Source organism: Dendroctonus ponderosae, unplaced genomic scaffold (genome assembly GCF_020466585.1).
Source record: "Dendroctonus ponderosae isolate FM_Combo_2020 unplaced genomic scaffold, Dpon_F_20191213v2 Dpon_F_20191213_10, whole genome shotgun sequence".
NCBI lineage: Eukaryota > Metazoa > Arthropoda > Insecta > Coleoptera > Curculionidae > Dendroctonus > Dendroctonus ponderosae.
The window spans coordinates 7,170,372-7,190,318 of NW_026017111.1; the positions used below are offsets into that span (position 1 = coordinate 7,170,372).

The following is a 19,947-nucleotide window of genomic DNA, read 5'->3' on the forward strand; positions in this document are numbered from 1 at the left end:
TAAATATTGTTCGTGAACACCTGAAATCCCTTCAACGTTCTCTTGTGCACAGTTAGATAGATGAAAATTCTACCTATCAAGCAAGAAACGTTCATTTGCGCTATTTTTTTGCAAACTTTTAGCAAATTTTCGAAAATTTGCTTAAATACTTCATTGTTTGTTTTGCCCCGTTTTGGAGACTTCAGGTAAATAATTAATTTCTCAATCAGAAAATGGTCCAAATAATTTCGGACAGCACAAAATATAGGGGAAATTGGGGCCGAGTTACGTTTTTAATGACATAAATCTAGTTCTTTTGAGCAAAATCATTTCGCAATCGGGGCTTTTCTCCATGGCCTCTTTTTGCACATTATGTTCAAGAATTTACGACCCAGATGTCTTGAAAAATTCTCTATCAGGCAGTCTGATAGAGAAAACTGGGCTCTATTTCTCCGAACAGTTTCACTTATTCCACTTTGTCGGTTAATTTTTGGCAAATTTTTGAAAATTGTCCAAAAACGAGTTTCTCTCCAATAGATCATTTAAAAGACGTGGCTTATATAATTAATTTCCCAGCAATGGATTGCTCTAGAAGATCCGAAGGGGTGCGAATCAGAAACAGATTTATCTGCATCCGCTCATTTTGTAGACTGCGGTTTCAAAATTAGCTCCTCAAAAAGCAAATGTCCTGCAACGTTTGAGGCTGCACACTTTACTACCGGAAAGCGCTCGCTTTGCGACTCGAATGAAAAATCTTTAATCGATTTTCGTCAAATTTCCTAAATTATTAAAAACTGTGTTTGAAACTTAGCTGAGCTTAAAAAATTTTCAATAATTAATTTCTCAACGATTGAGAGCCGTATAACTCTGAATTCCAGAGAGTACGAAAGAGAAAGAGGAAAGTTCTTGCTATTAAACAGCAAAATTTTATTTATGTAGCTTTTAACGTGAATTTTTGAGAATTATTTGAGCATCATCTTAAAACCCAGCTGGTTCAATCTGTTGGTTTTACAGACGTTGTTTCAATAATTTTTGTTCCAAAAACTCAAACAGCTAAATCGATAAATACAGCTTTGCAGCAATTTTGAGTGTTCAACAATAGTGTTCGCTTTGCATCTACAAAACTTGATTTGCGGTGCTCTTTTGGCAAATTTTTAACGAAATTTCGACAATTCACCTAAAAACTAGTTTTTTGAATACGTGACTTCAGTAATTAATTCCTCAATCACGAAAAGCTCTAAAGTAGAAGGTTCGAAGTAGGCAGAAATAATCGAATGCTCGCTATTTACCGGAAAAATTTAAAGTAAAACACTCAATGAAAAACACACATTTTCAGTCAAAAATTCGAAAATTTTCTGTTTTAATTGGTTTGTACGTATCAGATCATTTGGACGCGTTTGTTTTTTAGTGCCTCACAGATCCAATATCCTACAATGTAGGCTACACCGTTCGATACGTGAAAGTATCTGCTTTTTGAACGGGTTTCATTTGCGCGAGTTTTTCAGTTGATTTTTAGTAATTTTTGGAAAATCCGTTTGAGAGCTAGCTTGCTTGTATCGAATCATTTTGCAGACTTGGTTTCAATAATTAACTTCTCACTTGCCCAAACCTATGAAGACTCAGTACAAAATAGACAGAAAGACGAGAATGCTTGCTATTATAGCACAAAGTTTTATTTGCGCAGCTCTCTTGGTTAAGTTTTGAGTATTTTTCGAAAATTATCTTGAAAGCCAGTTTGTAGGTTTTTGCTGGTTTAACAGACTGATTCAATACTTTTCATGAACAATCCATTCAAAGGTTCTTGTGCACAGTTAGATAGAAGAAAATGCTAGCTATCAAGCAGGAAACGTTTATTTGCGCGATTTTTTTGCAAATTTTTGGTAAGTTTCCGAAAATTTGCTTCAAAATTTGATTGTTTTGTTTTATCTCGTTTTGCAGACTTTAGCGAAATAATTAATTTGTTCATCATGAAATGTCCCAAATAATTCCGGAGAGCGCAAAATACAGAGGAGAGTACGGCCTATTTATGGGAAAAGCTTAATTTTTTAGCTTAGCTTAAAAAAAATAATTAATTTCTCAACGACTGAGAGCCGTAGAACTGTGAGTTCCAGACAGTTAGAAAGAGGAAAGTTCTTTCTATTAAACAGCAAAATTTTATTCACATCGCTCTTTTCGTGAATTTCTTAGAGTAATTTGAGCATCATCTTAAAACCCAGCTGGCTAGTATTTGCTGGTTTTACAGACGTTGTTTCAATAATTTTTTTCCAGAAACTGAAACCGCTAGACCGTTCGATACAGCAAATCTTTATGGAAGAAACTGTTCGCTATGCACCCACCAAACTTGATTTGCGGTGCTCGTTTGGTTGATTGTGGACGAATTTTCAAAAATGCGCCGAAAACCAGTTTGTCGGTATCAGGTATCAGCTCATTTCGCCGACTTTACTTCCGTAATCAATGTCCCAGCAAGGGAATATCTTAGAGCGCCACTATTGCTCTTCCTAGATAAAGAAAAGTGCCCCCATTTTTGGCTGATTTTAGACGCACTTTCAAAAACTGATAATTTCACTGATAATTGATGCAAGCAGCCAATCTGGCCGAGGAAACGTCCCCCTAGAAAGTTATTAAGTACAACATGCACACCTGGCATGATTAATCAAACTTCCAGCTTCTGTCTGACGGATTTTCAGGTTTATTTGAACTGAGATTCCCCCTTTGTTAAAATAGATCAAGTCAAGCGCATTTCCGAATCGAAACTGATCGGCCAATAGATCAATCTTCTTGCACATTCGGGCAGCAAAAACATGCACTGTTCCCATAATAGATTAATTTGTGTGTTTATTCATGTGTGCAGCCGAACCTGGCACCAAATCCATGCCCAATCCAAATATCTAATTTTAAATTAATATTTTGTTTATTTGTATTTGCGGCTGGGCCTGTTTCCGCAATTTGCGATCGAAATAGTGCCCGACATACCTATCCAGACTATTTATCAGTGTGCCAAAAGAATTCGTTTTTGTTGCCTCCTAAACGTCGAATTTCTCGCGCGAATTTGGGCCACTTACCAAAGGTGAACTTGATGAATAGATCCAGATGCGATAAAATGAGCAGCAGCGAAATGTGGAAAACGACAGCATTCATTGCGATGGGGGAAAGCTGGGTGGTTGAAAGGGCCTTAGCCCGGCTTAGCTCCACATGTCACATGATAGCTGGAAAATCTGCAACATTCCTGCAAACCATAAAATCCCACATTAACCGTGACGCAACGTCAATAAAAATTGAATTGCCGACGCTTTTAACACCTACGAAAATCAATTAGAGCTTTCGGATGCTCGAAAACCAATAAACAGTCTTTGGGAGGATCATCGATTTTGAATTATAACTGGTTTTGTTTTTCTAATTGCCACTAAAAGCTCTCTGAGTTACAAGCGAAGATTAAATCACCCAAAGAGTGCAGTTTTCGCTTTAACTGAATTTAAAGTCTGTTTTTGGCCGGCTGAAAATTTTCATCGACGTCTGCAACTTGAAGACTTTTACTCAAAAATTAATTTCTCATTTATTCTCATTAACTAACAGTTTGTCCTTCATGGTATCCCAGAGGGAACATCATCTTCTTGAAAGAGTGCAAGTTTTGTTTGGAATACATATTTTAATGATTTTTAATAAAAAAAACAGTTGGGAATTAGCGCTTTTGAATGCATGTATCCTACACACCCCTGCGCTAGCAAAGAGAAACTAGTATTTTACATCATTCTATTGCGAAATCTCTGCTCTATTCCACCTGAAAGTTTCATTGCAATGCAATCACTCTAGTACTTTGGACACATTTTTAAACATTTAGTCGCACATGTGACTATTTTCGCTGTTTGTGGGTTGAAATGATTTTTTCACCTCCGCTTTCCAATGTTTTGGGCTTAGAATATATTATGGTGATTTTTGTGATGCAAAGCTTAAGTAGAACCAAACAAGAGCTCAAAAATGAGTCTAAACAATTCTGTGCTGCTAATCAATTCGTTTATTCATTATCCTCGATTATTATTTTGTCTTGTTTTCAAAGCTTTGATTGGCATTGGGATCTCTTGAATCTTTCTTCATTTATCTTTGGAATGACTTTTTGTTTGCCCATTTTCTGTTCGCTTTTCTTTCAATCTCTTCACCGCTTCAATTTTTTTCTTTTTTATAATTGTAGCTTTAGTTTTTGTCTGCTTGTGTGTTGAAATGGTTTTCTTTAGCTCCGCTTTTCAATGCTTCGGCGCTTAAAATCTGTTGTGGTGATTTTTGTGATTCAAAGCTTAAGTAGAACCAAACACGAGCTCAAAAAATGAGTCTAAACAATTCTGTGCTGGAAAGAACAGTTTTTCGTTGGAAAGTAGTTTGTGATTTATTGGCTCTAATCAACTATTTTATTCATTATTCTCCATTAGTGTTTTCAAAGCGTTGATTGGCATTGGGGATCTCTTGAGTCTTTCTTCATTTATCTTTGGAAGGACTTTTTGTATGCCCATTTTCTGTTCGCTTTTCTTTGAATCTCTTCATCGCTTCAATTTTTTTCTCTTTTATAATTGTAGCTTTAATTTTTGTCTGCTTGTGTATTGACATGGTTTTCTTTAGCTCCGCTTTTCAACAGTTCTGGGCTTAAAATCTGTTATGGTGATTTTTGTGATGCAAAGCTTAAGTAGAACCAAACACGAGCTCAAAAAATGAGTCTAAACAATTCTGTGCTGGAAAGAACAGTTTTTCGTTGGAAAGTAGATTGTGATTTATTGGCTCTAATCAACTCTTTTATTCATTATCCTCCATTATTATTTTGTCTTGTTTTCAAAGCGTTGATTGGCATTGGGGATCTCTTAAGTCTTTCTTCATTTATCTTTGGAAATACTATTTGTTTACCCATTGCTGTTCGCTGTTCTTTGAATCTCTTCATCGCTTCAATTTTTATCTTTTTTATAACTGTAGCTGCTTTAATTTTTGTCTGCTCGTGTGTTGAAATGGTTTTGTTTAGCTCCGTTTTTCAATGCTTCTGGGCTTAAAATCTATTGTGGTGATTTTTGTGATGCAAAGCTTAGGTAGAACCAAACGAGAGCTCACAAATAAGTCTAAACAATTCTGTGCTGGAAAGAACAGTTTTTCGCTGAAAAGTGGTTTGTGATTTATTGGCTCTATTCAACTCTTTTATTGATTATACTCGATTATTATTTTTTCTTGTTTTCAAAGTGTTGATTGGGATTGGGGATCTCTCGCGTCCTTTTTCATTTATCTTTGGAAGGACTCTTTGTATGCCCATTTTCTGTTCGCTTTTCTTTGAATCTCTTCATCGCTTCATTTTTTTTGTTTTTTGTAATTGTAGCTTTAATTTTTGTCTGCTTGTGTGTTGAAATGTTTTCTTTAGCTCCGCTTTTCAATGCTTCTGAGCTAAAAATCTGTTATCGTGATTTTTGTGATGCAAAGCTTAAGTAGATCCATACACGAGCTCAAAAAATGAGTCTAAACAATTCTGTGCTGGAACGAACAGTTTTTCGTTGGAAAGTAGTTTGTGATTTATTGGCTCTAATCAACTATTTTATTCATTATTCTCCATTATTATTTTGTCGTGTTTTCAAAGCGTTGATTGGCATTGGGGATCTCTTGAGTCTTTTTCATTTATCTTTGGAAGGACTTTTTGTAAGCCCATTTTCTGTTCGCTTTTCTTTCAATCTCTTCACCGCTTCAATTTTTTTCTTTTTTTATAATTGTAGCTTTAATTTTTGTCTGCTTGTGTGTTGAAATGGTTTTCTTTAGCTCCGCTTTTCAATGCTTCTGGGCTTAAAATCTATTGTGGTGATTTTTGTGATGCAAAGCTTAGGTAGAACCAAACACGAGCTCAAAAAATGAGTCTAAACAATTCTGTGCTGGAAAGAACAGTTTTTCGTTGGAAAGTAGTTTGTGATTTATTGGCTCTAATCAACTCTTTTATTGATTATACTTCATTATTATTTTGTCTTGTTTTCAAAGCGTTGATTGGCATTGGAGATCTCTTGAGTCTTTCTTCATTTATCTTTGGAAGGACTCATTATTTGTCCATTTTCTGTTCGCTTGTCTTTGAATCTCTTGTGTTCTGCACACCGCTGGTCTAGCAATGATTTCTCTAAAGCGTAATCAGCTACGAAATAATTTTTAAACTCAATATATAAAGCAGAGTCTGGTCTATGCCTTCTAAAATTTTCACTTTAATGAAGTCATGGCGCCACTTTTGAAATAATTTTCAACATTTGCTTGCTGATTTGTTAATTTCAATCAATACTGTTTGCCGACTTCTATTCGGAAATGTCTTTCTCGGGAACTATTTCAGTCAACAGTTTTGTCCTCTATGTAGTTTCATAGAGAAAACTGTCATCTTGAGAGGGAGCCAGTTTTCGGTTTGGAATCAAATTTTAATGATCTTCGCCGAATTTGATTAAATGTTGTACGAATTTGCGCATATGAATGCATGTTTTTGACACACTATTACTCAAGTAACAATTCTTCTCAAACAACATCGGTTAGGAACTGGTTTTTTACATCATACTAATGAGGAAACTTCGCTCTATTTCACTTGAAAGTTCCATTGGAGTTGAACCATTCTGATCCTTTGGAGAAATTTTTGAACATTTAGTCGCAATTTTGACAATTTTTCCCAATACAGTTTGTACACTTATGTTCAGAAATGTCTTTCCGGCAAACAATATTAGCTAGGGGTTTGTCCTTTGTGTAATTGCATACACTTCTATGTTTTAGAGCGTGCAAGTTTTGTTTGGAATCCATGATTTTGTGATTTTTCCGGAATTTTGGAAAATATAGTTGGAAATTAGCGCTTTTGAAAGTATATGTTCTACACATTCCTACTCAAGCAATGATTTATCTAAAGCGTAATCAGGTAGGAACTATGTTTTCAACCCAATCTATAAAGCAGGATTTGGTTTATGCATTAATAGTTTGTCCTTTATGCAAGTTTATAGAAAAAGTTGTCTTTTTGAGAGGGAGTTTGTTTTTGGTTTAGAATAAATTTTAATGATTTTTACCGAATTTTGGAAAATATAGTTGGCGCTTTTGAATGCATGTGTTCTTCACATTCGTATTCTAGCAATGGAACTCTGCTTTCAACGCAATCTGTAAAGCTTAATTTAGTGTTTATGCACTCGAAAACTTTCATTTTAATACAGTCATTGCGAGGCTTTTGAGAAATGTTTCGACATTTGCGTGATAATTTGACTATTTTCATCAATACAGTTTGAAGACTTCTATTCGGAAATGTCTATCTCACAAATACTATTAGCTATGATTTTGTACTTTATGTCATTTAATAAAGAAATCTCTCGTCCTCAGAGGGTGCAAGGTTTGTTTAAAATGCGTTTTTTAATGATTTTTAACGAATTTTGAAAATTTGAGTTGGAAATTGGGGCATATGGATGCTTGTGTTCTACGCTCAATTTACTCAAACAACGATTTCTCACAAACAACATCGGTTAGGAACTAGATTTTCGGGTCATTCTGTGTGGAAAAACATGGTCTATTCTGCCCAAAACCTTGACTTTTATGAAGTTATTGAAAGGCTTTTGAGAGATTTTTTAACGTTTGGTTGCTAATTTGCTTATTTCCATCAATGTAGTTTGTAGATTTCAACTCAGAAAGGCCTATCTCGCAAATTCTATTACCTAGAACGTTGTCTTTCATGTCATTTGATAGCCTAATCCATCTTCTTTAAAGAGTGAAAGTTTTGTAATGTTATTTTTTAATGATTTTTACGTTTTTTTTACGTAAACTTCTATACCAAAAACTCATTTTCTTGGCAACTAGCGTCAGCTAGGACTCTCTTGTTTTTGTAATTTCATAGGAAGAACTTGGGTTTCAACGAGTGAAAGTTCGATTTAATCTTTTTTTCTCCTTTTTTCTTTAATATTTTTTTCTTGTTTCCTTTTATCTTGAAAAGTTCAATTCAGAAATATTTTTCTCGCAAATGGCATGAACTATGAATTTTTCATTCATCTTACTCTTCAGTTATTAGTTAATTTGTGGCACATGCCGATGTTGCAGCTCAAATATGAGGCAGCAGAGCTAAAGTGAATAAATATCAAGCCTCTATTGTTCAAATTAATCCAGTTTTTAAGAAAATAATGAGAAATTTTTGAAATGCCTATTTTCAGTTGGCCTTAAGAATCCCTGTAATTTACACTCTTCGATTTAGGAATTAATCGCTCCCAAATATGGCTAGAAACTTATCTTTTGCACAATTGGGAGAAAAATAGAAGGCAAAATTGTCATTCTAATCTGAATTTTGTGTGATTTTGAGGAATTTTTCAAACCCCATCTGATTCAGTTTCTCTATTCGATATTTTGCATAAGAATGTATTTCTCGCTAATACGATGAGGTGGAAAATTGCTTTTGACGTTGTTTAATCAAGAAAAGCTGCGCTAGGAAAAATGTAAGTTTGTTTTTTATTCTACTTCTGCCTGTGTTTTACACCAGCTATTATTCAAAAATGTTTTTCTCCCAAATACCAGCAGTTCAAAGTTTGCTCTTGCCGTCACTTTATAGGGGAATAGTCATCATTCTAAGGAATGCAAACATTTCATTAATCTTTAAAGTATTGATATTCACTGCTTTTTTGAATAATTATTTGTACTTTTTCAAAATCCTGCTGCAAATTTTCGATACACATTCAGCAGAATGGCTTTAGTGTAACAATTAATTCCTTAACAACTAAAGGTGCCCAAATATAATTTCGAACGTAATTCAATAGCAAAAAGCATATTTTATTAATGCTGTAAGTTTAATTTTTGGCTCTATTTCAGTTACGAATAGACAATTTTTCCAGCATTTCTCTGCAAACTCGCTGTTCGGTATCGTCACATTTAACAAGGTCTAATTCAAAAATTTAGTCCTCAAAAGCGAAATATCCTAGAGGGTTGGTGTTAACTATATTAATAGACTAAATTTGGGGCTACAAATTCGGCCAGTTTCAATTCAAAACGGCTTTAATTAAATCTGCTAATTTTGCATTCTTCTGCTCAGGAATTAATATTTGCCCGATTTTATCAGGTAGGAAGTTGCTAAGCCATTATTCGGTAGAAAAGGCACTTAACTATATAACGGGAGAGTTTTATTTTAAGTCTACTTTGGAGTGGGTTGTTACAATTTTGCTTACGAAAAAGCGCCACCAGAAGTGATGAGAGGGCGCCGTCAGTTGGTCGCAAACGATCTTGAAGCAAATGTAGTCTTCATTTCAAAAATTAATTTCTCAGCACTTCATCGCCTTAAAGAGTTAGTTTTAGTGTCATTTTATAGACGAATGCAGTTTCTTTAGTGCAAGAAATTTTTGTTTCTATTGCTCTTTTGGATATTTTCTCGCACAACTGATAGATTAAAAAGTACTGAAAAAAACATTTTGACTTCGGTTCCATAATAATTTTTTGTAATATATGATTTCGTGGCAAATCTTTTAACATCGTTGAATATACGAAAGTACGCTCAATTGATATTGCAACGTTCAATTTTCTTGCTTGTTTGGCTAATTTTCGACAAATTTTCAACGCTTTATCTGTAAACTCATGTTCCTGTGATCTTTAAATTGTTATTGGAGCGTCGATACTCAGGCCACTAAATTGAACAATTTCCTCTCTACTGCTCCTTAAAATATTGATTATCGCCTCTTTTTTGAATAAATATTTTCGAACTTTGAAAATACGACTGCAAGTTGCCGATATTGTTTCAGCAGATTTAGCAAGTCTAATTCAAAAAAATATTCCTCAAAAACAAAAAATCCTACAGGGTTGGGGTTAGCTCTAGTAAAAGACTAAATTTGGGGCTATGAATGCCGCCAGTTTCATTTTAATGACTCATTTGGCAGATTTTTTGCAAATTTTTAAACATTGCGCTAAAAAGTTGCGAAATTCTATGGTCGCATTTTGGTTACTGTAGGTTTTAATTTCGGTGTCACAAAAAATTTTCCCAAAATTAAAAGCGACGAAATTAATCTTTACAAATAATAGAGCATACTTGTGCAACTAATGGTGTCAAAGGCTGTGCTCTGCAACAAACTGTTCATGAGGAATAAATTATTAAACCAAAGTGTGAAAACTAGCGAAAAAGTTTCCAAAAGTGCAATAAAAATGAAACTGGCTCAATGCGGAGGAATTACTTTGAAATTGAATTGAAACTAGCAATGTCTTCAAGACCGTTGGCTCGCAGGCAATGGGGTGCGCTTATGGGCGCAAACTGACCAAACCGGACATTTTGCCCGGAAAATACGCAGACTGATTTGAAAGGTAAATGGAAATTCTACCTGATGCAGGTACCATCCAAGTCACATTACCTCGCCCATGTGGGACGAAATTCCCCAACTTAACGGGTACCCGAGTGCGAATAAAATTCTGCGCCGATAATGCACGTGCCATTTCTGTCAGGTTTAGTGTTTTTAACAGCAGCGATAAAAATGCCTCGAAGACTTGGCGAAGAATAAAAAAGCGACAAGTTGCTGCTTGGATGAGTTTCTTCATTGGCATTGCTGCCAGCCGGCATTATGTGGGTGGATTCGATTCGATTACGTTTAAAGCGGTTTCGAAATTTCCTGAACATTAGAAAGTTTCGTGTCGTCCTGCTTCGTGAAACTGGCCAGCAAATAGCAAATAGCGAATTCCTGCCAGCTCGGATTGATCACATTACCGGCCGTAATGACGGTGCTCGCGCGGTACTCTTCGAAGCTATAATGACCAGGTTGTACCTAATTGGTGCAACATGAACGCCACAAAACTGCATATTAGAATTTAATGTTTCAGGCCTGAGTGAACTGTTTAACAATCCCGGTGCCCCATTCGTGCTCGATTTTTCCTTTCACGAAACATTTTAGGGCAATGTGAAAGGTACAAAACCAGCACGCCGATATGAAACTTAATGGTGCTTAACTTCGGCGACTAACAGTACCTTCACTTTGGTGCCGCACTCCGATTGCGCCAATGTCCTCAAGTGTCTTAGACAAATCACAGAAAAGCGATTGTTCTCTTCTTAGATGAAAAGTTTCTCCATCGAATGGTACCAGGGGAACCATCCAGCTGATGGGATTTGAAAGGAATGCAAAAGTTGAAAAATGACTAACCTGCTGAGGGCAGTGCTTTAACTAGGCAACGAAAAAATTGCAAAAAATCACCCATCTTTTGAATTCACATGAAAATTTCTGGTGTTATAGACCATGCTTTTCTCAACTGTAGGAGGCAGAATCGAAATTGTTTCCTAATGTTGCTTGAGACAAATGAATTTTTCAAGCGAAGTGTGCAGAAACTATTGATTGATTTGTCGCCAAATTTTCGAAAAATCGCCATAACTCACCCAAAAGTACAATAAAAATACAATTTGTCAGCTTGAAATATTCACGTTTCCTCTATCGAACCTCGCCACAAGTAATTTCTTAGCTAAGTGGTTGGGAAAAAATAAATTCCCCATTTTTTATTATCAATAAAATCAGCAATAAATTCAGGCGTAAGCGAGTCAGCTGGAGGCTTGCAATTTTTTATGCAAATATTTAAAATATCACACTTGAGTCATCATCAGACATTTTTAGACAATTTTCCAACTCAGATCTGAGGTCAAAATATGGACATTCGCTGTCGGATTCTCGAAAATTTGCAAAAATTCACTCAACAGTGATACTTAAATATGATAAATAATAGAGCCTTCCCTATGGTACGGCATAAAGAACTAATTCTTAGCTGATGAAATTTGCGAAAAAAACATTTTCAAAAGTAATTCGCAACAGTATCATTGAACCCTGAACCCATAGGAAACATTTTCAAACTGGTTTCCAAAAATTTGCCAAAAATCAACGAAAAGTGACAATACAGTAATAGTTGCACACTATAAATAGTGCTGTTTTCCGTATGGTATGACATCAAGAACAACGTTCTACCTAATGTTGTTTAGGAGAAAAACACGTTTGAATAGTAGTTTGCAGACTGTATTGACGAGAGTCGGTAAATTTGTTTAACGTAAAAAACAACGCTAAAAAATTTGCGAAAACTCACTCAGAGAATCCACTTGAAACTCCTGTGGTATCTAACGCAATGTTTTCTTAGTAAAATAAAGCCCAGATCAGTTCTCCTAATAATGAGCTTAATGAGTGGTTGATTTTAGAAGAAAATACTCAAAACGTTCTAAGTCTAAAAAACCATTTCGACTAAGGTTTTTCCAAAATTTCTAAATTCAAATAAAACTTTCAGTTCTTATAGACCAGCTGTATCTATTAAACGACTAGAAAAAAATCCAACTAGCTGGTGTTATTTTAGAGAAGTTAATTCTTGAATAGAAGCGAATATATATTTTCGATTCATAGAGTCTATCATCCAATTAGGATTTTCAAAAACTCGCCACAAATTAGAGAACATTTTCTTTAATATGAAATTTTCAGATTCCATGGAGTTGTACTGGCTCTATCGAATGAGGCCACAACAATTGTTTCAGCTTGAGGCGTTGATGAGAAAAAAATTAATCAGCTTCATCAGGGATTTACTTCGTCAGAATCAACAATTAATCCCAGAAAAAGCCAGGCAGCTAATGTTTTTTTGTAAATGTACCTAAAATCGTTGAAAAGACTATGCAAAAGTCCAAGGTGCACTGATTTAACAGGGCAAATAATCAACTCGATGTAAAAAAAAATAAAAAAATCGCACAATAGCTAGAATCAAGTTAAACTTTCAGGTCTGACAGACCTCAATTTTACCTAATAAATGATACCCACCCGAAATTTGTAGCTGATGTTTTTTGGAAGAAATTAAATTTTCAGGTTTTCCAATCCCGATAAAACCGCCAGAAGTTGGAAAAAGTGCAAGTTTCAGGATTTCTAGATTTAGGTTTTCTCTGTCGAATTTGTTCTACAAGCTATTTCTGATCTCAAGTCACTGGCGCAAAATTAACAACTCGTCATCTTCATCAAGGCTTTTTATGATCTACTATATCAACAATTAATTCCGGCCTTATCGAGTCGGTTAGATGTTCCCAAGGGTTTATTTCATTATTCGAAAGTCCTGTTCCAAAAGTGTTCAATTCGAGCATAACATTTTTTTGGACATTTTTCTTATTTAAAGCTGATGTGAAAATGTGAAGATTTACAGCGGCATTTTAAAAAAATTGTGAAACTTCACGGAAAAACCGTATCAAAATGATGAAAGTTGCTCAGGATAGATAGTAACACTTTCTTTATGGTGTGACATCAAGAACAATTTTCTAGCTGTTGCTGTTTACCAGAATTTTTTTTTTAATGGTCGCTTGCAAACGGTATTGACAAGATCCGGTAAAAACTGACTCATACAAAGAATCATAATGAAATTGAAGCAAATTTTCCAATTTATTGGCGTGATAGCAACTAAGTGAAGCGATGAAGGAAAATGAATTGACAGATAAAACGTTGAAATTTATCTAAAATTGGCCAAATAAGCAAGGAAATTGAAAGTTGCCATATTAATAGAGCATACTTTCATATATGTAAAGCCGTTAAAATATTCGCTTTAAAATCAGATGTTTATGGAAATTAAACAGCAAATGTTCCGCACTAATAGCAGCTACTTTCCTCTATAAAATGACACTAAAATGAACTCCCTACAGCAATAAGGTGCTGCGGAATTAATTGTTCAAATAAAACCTGCATTTGCTTCAATATGAAATAAGCGTAATCAATGATGTCTTTCTCGCAAACACTTGCATCGAGAAATTTGTTCTCCAATACAAGCAGGTAGCAATAAAAAATTTAATTTATTAAAATGGGCAACTTTCATATAAAACAAAATCACCAATAATTTTCGGCAAACATTCGAAAATCAGATTGGAAACGCTCCAGCTTCCGACAACAGTTTTAAATTTATCAAAATCTTCAGCTAATAAATTTCTTACAGAGTGATACGACAGAGTTAAGTAAGACCTGTCAAGCCTGATAGTTTAATTTTAGTCCAACATTTGGGTGAATTTTTGAGCCAGCAAAAAGACAATTTTTGAAAACCACGTGTATTAAAAAATTAATTTCTCTTAACCAAGATTAGGCAAAAATTGGATTTTAGCGTCATTCAGTAGCGAAAGTATTGATATATTTCACCACAGAGTTTCATTTTAATCTACATGTTTTCCAAATTTTGACAAATTTTTCAAAATCATAGTCAAAACAGCTTTAATTAAATCAGCAAAATTTGCATACCTGTTTAGGAATTAATATCAGATAGAAAGTTGCTAAGCCCATATTCGTTAGAGTACACACGAAGACACTAAACTATATAAGATGAAAGTTTCATTTTAAGTCTACTTCTAAGTGGGTTTCAACATTTTTTACGAAAAGGCGCACCAGAAGTGATGAGAGGGCGCCGGCCGTTGGTCGCAAACGATCTTGAAGTAAATACAGGCTTCATTTCAACAATTGATTTCTCATCACTTAATCGCCTTAGAGAGTTAGTTTTAGGGTCATTTTATAGCCGAAAGTAGTTCCTGATAGTCCGGCAAATTTCCGTTTTCATTGCTCGTTTGGCAATTTTTTTGCAAAATTTCAAAGATTGATAAATAAAGAACAAAAACATTTTTTAGACAGGTTCAATAATTAATTATTCAGAAATAAATAATTCTAGACCGAATCTTTTAAAGTCGTTAAATATACGAAAGTACGCTCTATTCATACTGCAGCGTTCAATTTCCTAGCTTATTTGACTTATTTTTGATAAATTTTCAACGCTTTATCTGTACATTCAAGTTCCTCTAGAGCATCGATAAACTGTTTTCGAGCGTCGCTATGCAGACCCCTAAATTGAAAAATTTTCTCTCTACTAATCCTTAAACTAATGTTGTTCGCTGTTTTTTTGATCATTGTTTGCAAACTTTGAAAATACGGCTGCACATTTCCGAGACTGTTTCAGCAGAATGGCTTTAGTTTAATAATTGCCTGCTTAAGAACTAAAGGTTCCCGAATATCATTTTGAGCGCAATTCAAAGACTATATTTTATTAATGCTGCAAATTTATTTTCTGGCTGTATTTTTGTTTCGAAAAGATCATTTTTCAAACATTTCCCTACAAACTAGCTGTTCTGTATCAGCACATTTAGCAAGATTTAATTCAAAAATGTATTCCTCAAAAGCATAATATCCTAGAGGGTTGGTCTTAACTATATAAATAAAGTAAATTTGGGGCTATGAATGTGGCCAGTTTCATTTTATTCGCTCGTTTGGTCAATTTTTTGAAAATTTTTAAACATTGACCTAAAAACTTGCGAACTTGTATCAGCGCATTTTGGATACTTTGGATCAATAATTTATTCCTCAAAAAAATTCGCCTGAATCGACACGTTTTGCATCAGTTGGTTATTGCAAACTGTTTTCTATTAATCCTGTAACTATTCGCAGCTATTTTACATGCTTTTTCAAGTATTTGGAAAGTTTAGCTGCAAAATCGCTTTTTGTATCAGCAGGTTAAACCGACTTTGCTTCAATGATTTATTCCTGAACTACTAGATGCCTTTGAGCATTCTCTTTTACACCATTAAATAGGCAGAATCATTTTCTTCTAGTCCTGCAAGTATAATATTCACCGTTGTTTTAACGATTTTTTTCAATTTTTCAGAAGTTTGGCTTGAAAATCGCGTTTTAGCCCAAAAGCACATTTAAGAAGACTGAATTCAACAATTTTCTTTGAAATATTAAATAGTTCAGAGCATTTATTTTTAACGGCGTTAGATAGAGGAAAGTGTGGTGTATGAATCCTGCAAGTTGTAAGTACGCCGGTATTTACACAATTTTTATAAAAATTTTTAAATTGGGTTGAAAATTAACCATTCTCCATCAAAACATTCAGCTGGCATTCGTCCAACTATTTATTGCTCATGAACGGCACATCTTGAAGCATTGCTTTACGCAGTAACCTAGAGGTAACTGCGTTCTATGAATGCTGCAGGTTTTAATTCCGGTGTATTTAAAAACAACTTTGCAAATCTGACCGAAAATTCACTTTTTGGTATCACAAATTCAGCTGGTTTTATCCCTATTATTTATGTTTCATCAACCAAATGTTATAAACTGGGGCTTTAAGAGTAGTCAAAGTAGTGTAAAATTTTCAAAATTGGGCTGGAAGTTTGCTTTTCTGGGTCAACACACTCAACTGGCTCGGCTTCGGTTTAATGATTAATTCCTCAACAACCCAATATCCTACAGGATTTATTTTACTGCCGTTAGATAGGAGTTCGCGTGTTCTATAAATCTTGTAAGTTTGCCTGTCACCACAAATTTCACTAATTGTTGGCAAATTTTCAAAATTGGGCTGCAAATTCGATTTTCAGTATTGACACCTGGTGGCATTTCAGTAATTTATTTATCGAAGACTTCTTGCCTGAGAGCCTTGCTCTAGAGCTGTTTTATAGAGGCAAATGCCTTCTACGAATCCTGCTAGTTTTGCTTTCAAGGCTATTTTGTAGAATGTGTTGCAACTTTCTAAAATTTGGCTGCATGTTGACTTTTGGATATCAACATATTCAGCTGGTTGTACTTCAATAATTTATTTCTCGACGATTAAAGATCCTAAAGTGCTTCTTTGAGAGCAATGAGATGGAGACCAGTTCAATAAATACTGCAAATTTTCCTTTCACCAATATTTTGTCTAATTTTTTATGAATATTCAAATTTGGGCTGGAAATTCGTTTTTCTGTTTCTACACATTCAATTGGCTTTGGTTTAATAATTAATTCTTCCACAACGAAATACCCCAAAGGAATGATTTTAACACAGTTAGATAGCAGTTAATATGTTCTGTAAATATTGCACAGTTTGACCGTCGCGACAAATTTCATAAATTTTTGGCAAATTTTCAAATATTTTCTACAAATTCGCTCTTCGATATCAGCACATTCAGCTGATTCAGATTTAACTATCTACTCATATTCAATACTTTCCTCTGTGTAGAAAAACATGTCAAATAAGATTAAATAAGTAAATAAAACAAATTAAATTTTCTTCTTTAGGCTCATAAGTGTCTCCGCGGCCAAAAACCACCCTTAAATGCCCTTAATTTCGTTAATATTCAAGCCATTTCCAAAATTCCAAAAGCCTTTCGTTTGGAAAAAATTTCTCTACATTTTCGAGTGCCCCAATGAGAAAATGCTTGCTAAATCGCCAAAATAAATCGACTAAAAGTCGGAATATTTTGTTCTGTGAAAAGTATTTCAAATAAGATTAAAAGTTAGTCCACTCGCGTGAAAAAATCGACAAAAAGTTGGAGATTTTCTGAACAAGAACAAATTATATTTTCTTCCGTAGGCCTATAAGTCTCCCCGGAGTCTATAGATCTTGTAAGTTTGACTGGCACCACAAATTTCGCCAGTTTTTGGCAAATTTGCAAAGTTTGGCTGAAATTGCTCTGTCCAGTATCAACCCAGTATTTTAATTCAATAATTTATTCCTTAGTGCCTAAATATCGTAAAGCGCTGTTTGTAATTCCGTCTTATAGAAATAACTCTGTTCCATGAAAATCCAGCAAATTTTCTAAATTTGAATGTGAATTGGCTTGGGATATTAAGAGATTCAGGCTTTGGTTCAATCATTTATTTCTCAACTACAAAATTTCTCAAAGCACTGCTTTAAGGGTAACTGGATAGAGACTGGTGTGCTCCATTAATGCTGAAAGTTTTACTTCTACCAATATCTTGAAGAATTTTTAGTAAATTTTTAAAATTGGACGGCACACTCGCCTTTTGAATTAAATTCGCAATCAAAACGCATTCAACTGGCTTTGGTTCAATAATTTATTCCTCAATGACTGGATGCTATAAAGCATTGCTTCTATCGCAGTTATATAGAAGTATGGGCGTCTTATAAATCGTGCAAATTTCACTTTGACTGCTAATTTAACAAATCTTCGGCAAATTTGCAAAATTGAGCTGCAAATTCGCATTTATATTTCAACAGATTTGGTTTTATTTCAATAATTGTATCTATAATGACTAAATCTCTGGGAGAGTGGTTCTAAGAGCAGTTTCATAGACGCATATGTGTCCAATAAACTTTGTAAGTTTTACTTTCCTTGTTGTTTCGGATTGTTTTTCGGAAGCTTTCAAAATTGAGCTGCAAATTCGCTCTGTTCTACACTTAATTGGCCTCGGTTCAATAATTTGCTTCGGTTTAATAATCTAAATGCCTCAGAACGTTGGTTTTAGAGCAGCTTTATAGAGGCAACAGTGTTCGATGAATCCTGCCAGTTTTACTTTCAATGCTATTTTAACGTTTTTTTTGGTGAATTTTCAAATGTTGACTGAAAATTAGCGTGTTTTTATCCACATATTCAACTGGATTTGTTTGGAAAATTTATTTTTCAGATACTAAAAATCGTAGAGCATCAGTTTCAAAACACGTAGATGGAGGCCGAAATTGTCTATGAATTGTCAAAATTTAACGTGAACAGCTGTTTTTTGCGAATTTTCAAATTTTATCGTTTTTGTATCACCGTATTCAGCTGGCTTTTCTTCGGAAATTTATTACTCAGCTACTATAAATCGTAGAGCATCAGTTTCAACCTAATTAAGTAGACGTCGAAATTGTCTATGAATCATGCAAATTTTACTTGAACAGCTATTTTCACTTATTTTTTGATTGACTTGCAAACGCGCTTTTCTGTATCAAGATAATCGGCTGGCTTTGATTCAATTATTTAAACCTCAACGGCTGACTCGCTTAGAGCGTTGTTTTTAACTCCATAATTATCACTTTAAATCGGGATTACATATCGATTTGCTAATAATTGACAACGGTTCTAAAATGTACCGACAAACTCGCTTTTCTATCAACACATTTAGCTGGCTTTGGTTCAATAATTTACTCCTACAGGACTAATCACCTCAGCGCTTTGCTTTTAGCGCCATTAGACCTAAAAAAGAAAGCACTATCCATTCTGCATTTTTTATTTTTATCGCTTTCTTGGCTGATTTTTGAAAAATGTTCGAAACCTTAGCTGCAAACTCGCTTCTCTATATTGATAATGTCCAGCAGGCGTTGCTTAAATAATCAATTTCCCAGTATGACGTTGATTCAGATCGCAGCATTTGGCGCTTTTGGATAGAGGAAAGCGTACGTTATTAATCCCGGGAGTTTCAAATTTATGGCTATTTCTGTTAATTTTCTACGAATTTTCAAGTTTCAGTTCCAAGGTGGCGTTTCTTAATGCTTTAGTTCAACAGTTAGTAGAGCAGTTTGGCTCTATTACACAACTCAGATGCAAGCATTTTTCTGGCCCAAGACTCACTCACCTGGTTTTGAAGAAATAATCAAAAAACCACCATGAGTGTCTTGGATTTTTCACAGTTCCAGGCACTCATTGGTTTTATATCGGGCGAAGAATCGCAATTTCCACAAACTGTCGCACACTCCACGAATGTTATGCGTATTGCCCAGCATCATTATTTACATAATAAGAATGATCATGGGAAAATATCAAATTTTTGCGTATTAAAAATAGCCTGCGCCTTTTAAAAATACTAATGCGATCGTTGATCTTCCAAAAAAATGTGTCCAACATTAAGGGCCCGACCTCGTTGCCCTCAGCAGCATAAGTGCCAGTCTGCGGGACATCGTTGGTGCAAACAGTCTGCTCCCAATGTTGTGTCTGGGCTCCGATTGGCGCCGCCCTTAGAAACGGCCGCAGACAATGGGGATCGGCCAGTTTGCACCATCAGAGGCAATAAATGTCCAATGGACTGGGGCTCTTAAAGCGACAGTTGACAAATGCGCATGTATGCTTTCATGTTTGCTCCAATCATGTTTGTGTCACGACAAACAGCGAGTTTATTTTCGAAAATCGTACTGATTAACCAGCTTGTTGTGCATTCGCTCGATTTTTCAGCGGTTTGTTAATGTCACCAGCTCGAATGTGGTGTTCTGGAGCCAAATAGCCGCAACAGCGTCCAATAACTCGTTTTGGAAAACCGGCAATCCAGTCCAGACGATTCAAGGCAAC

The 19,947-nt window shown here is 34.9% G+C and overlaps 1 protein-coding gene across 3 annotated transcripts in view; it reads right to left on the bottom strand.

The window, feature by feature from the left end:
• Window positions 1-19,947, bottom strand: part of LOC109544335 (follistatin) — a 68,621-nt gene that overhangs the window by 27,568 nt on the left and 21,106 nt on the right. For 2 of the 3 annotated variants that reach the window (XM_019914448.2, XM_019914450.2), the window contains exon 2: window positions 3,042-3,205. In XM_019914448.2, coding sequence (XP_019770007.1) covers window positions 3,042-3,117 — 76 coding nt within the window. In that variant the 5' untranslated portion in view covers window positions 3,118-3,205. Of the gene's footprint in view, window positions 1-3,041; window positions 3,206-19,240; window positions 19,395-19,947 lie in introns of those variants that run through there. The other variant, XM_019914449.2, reaches the window with a different exon arrangement.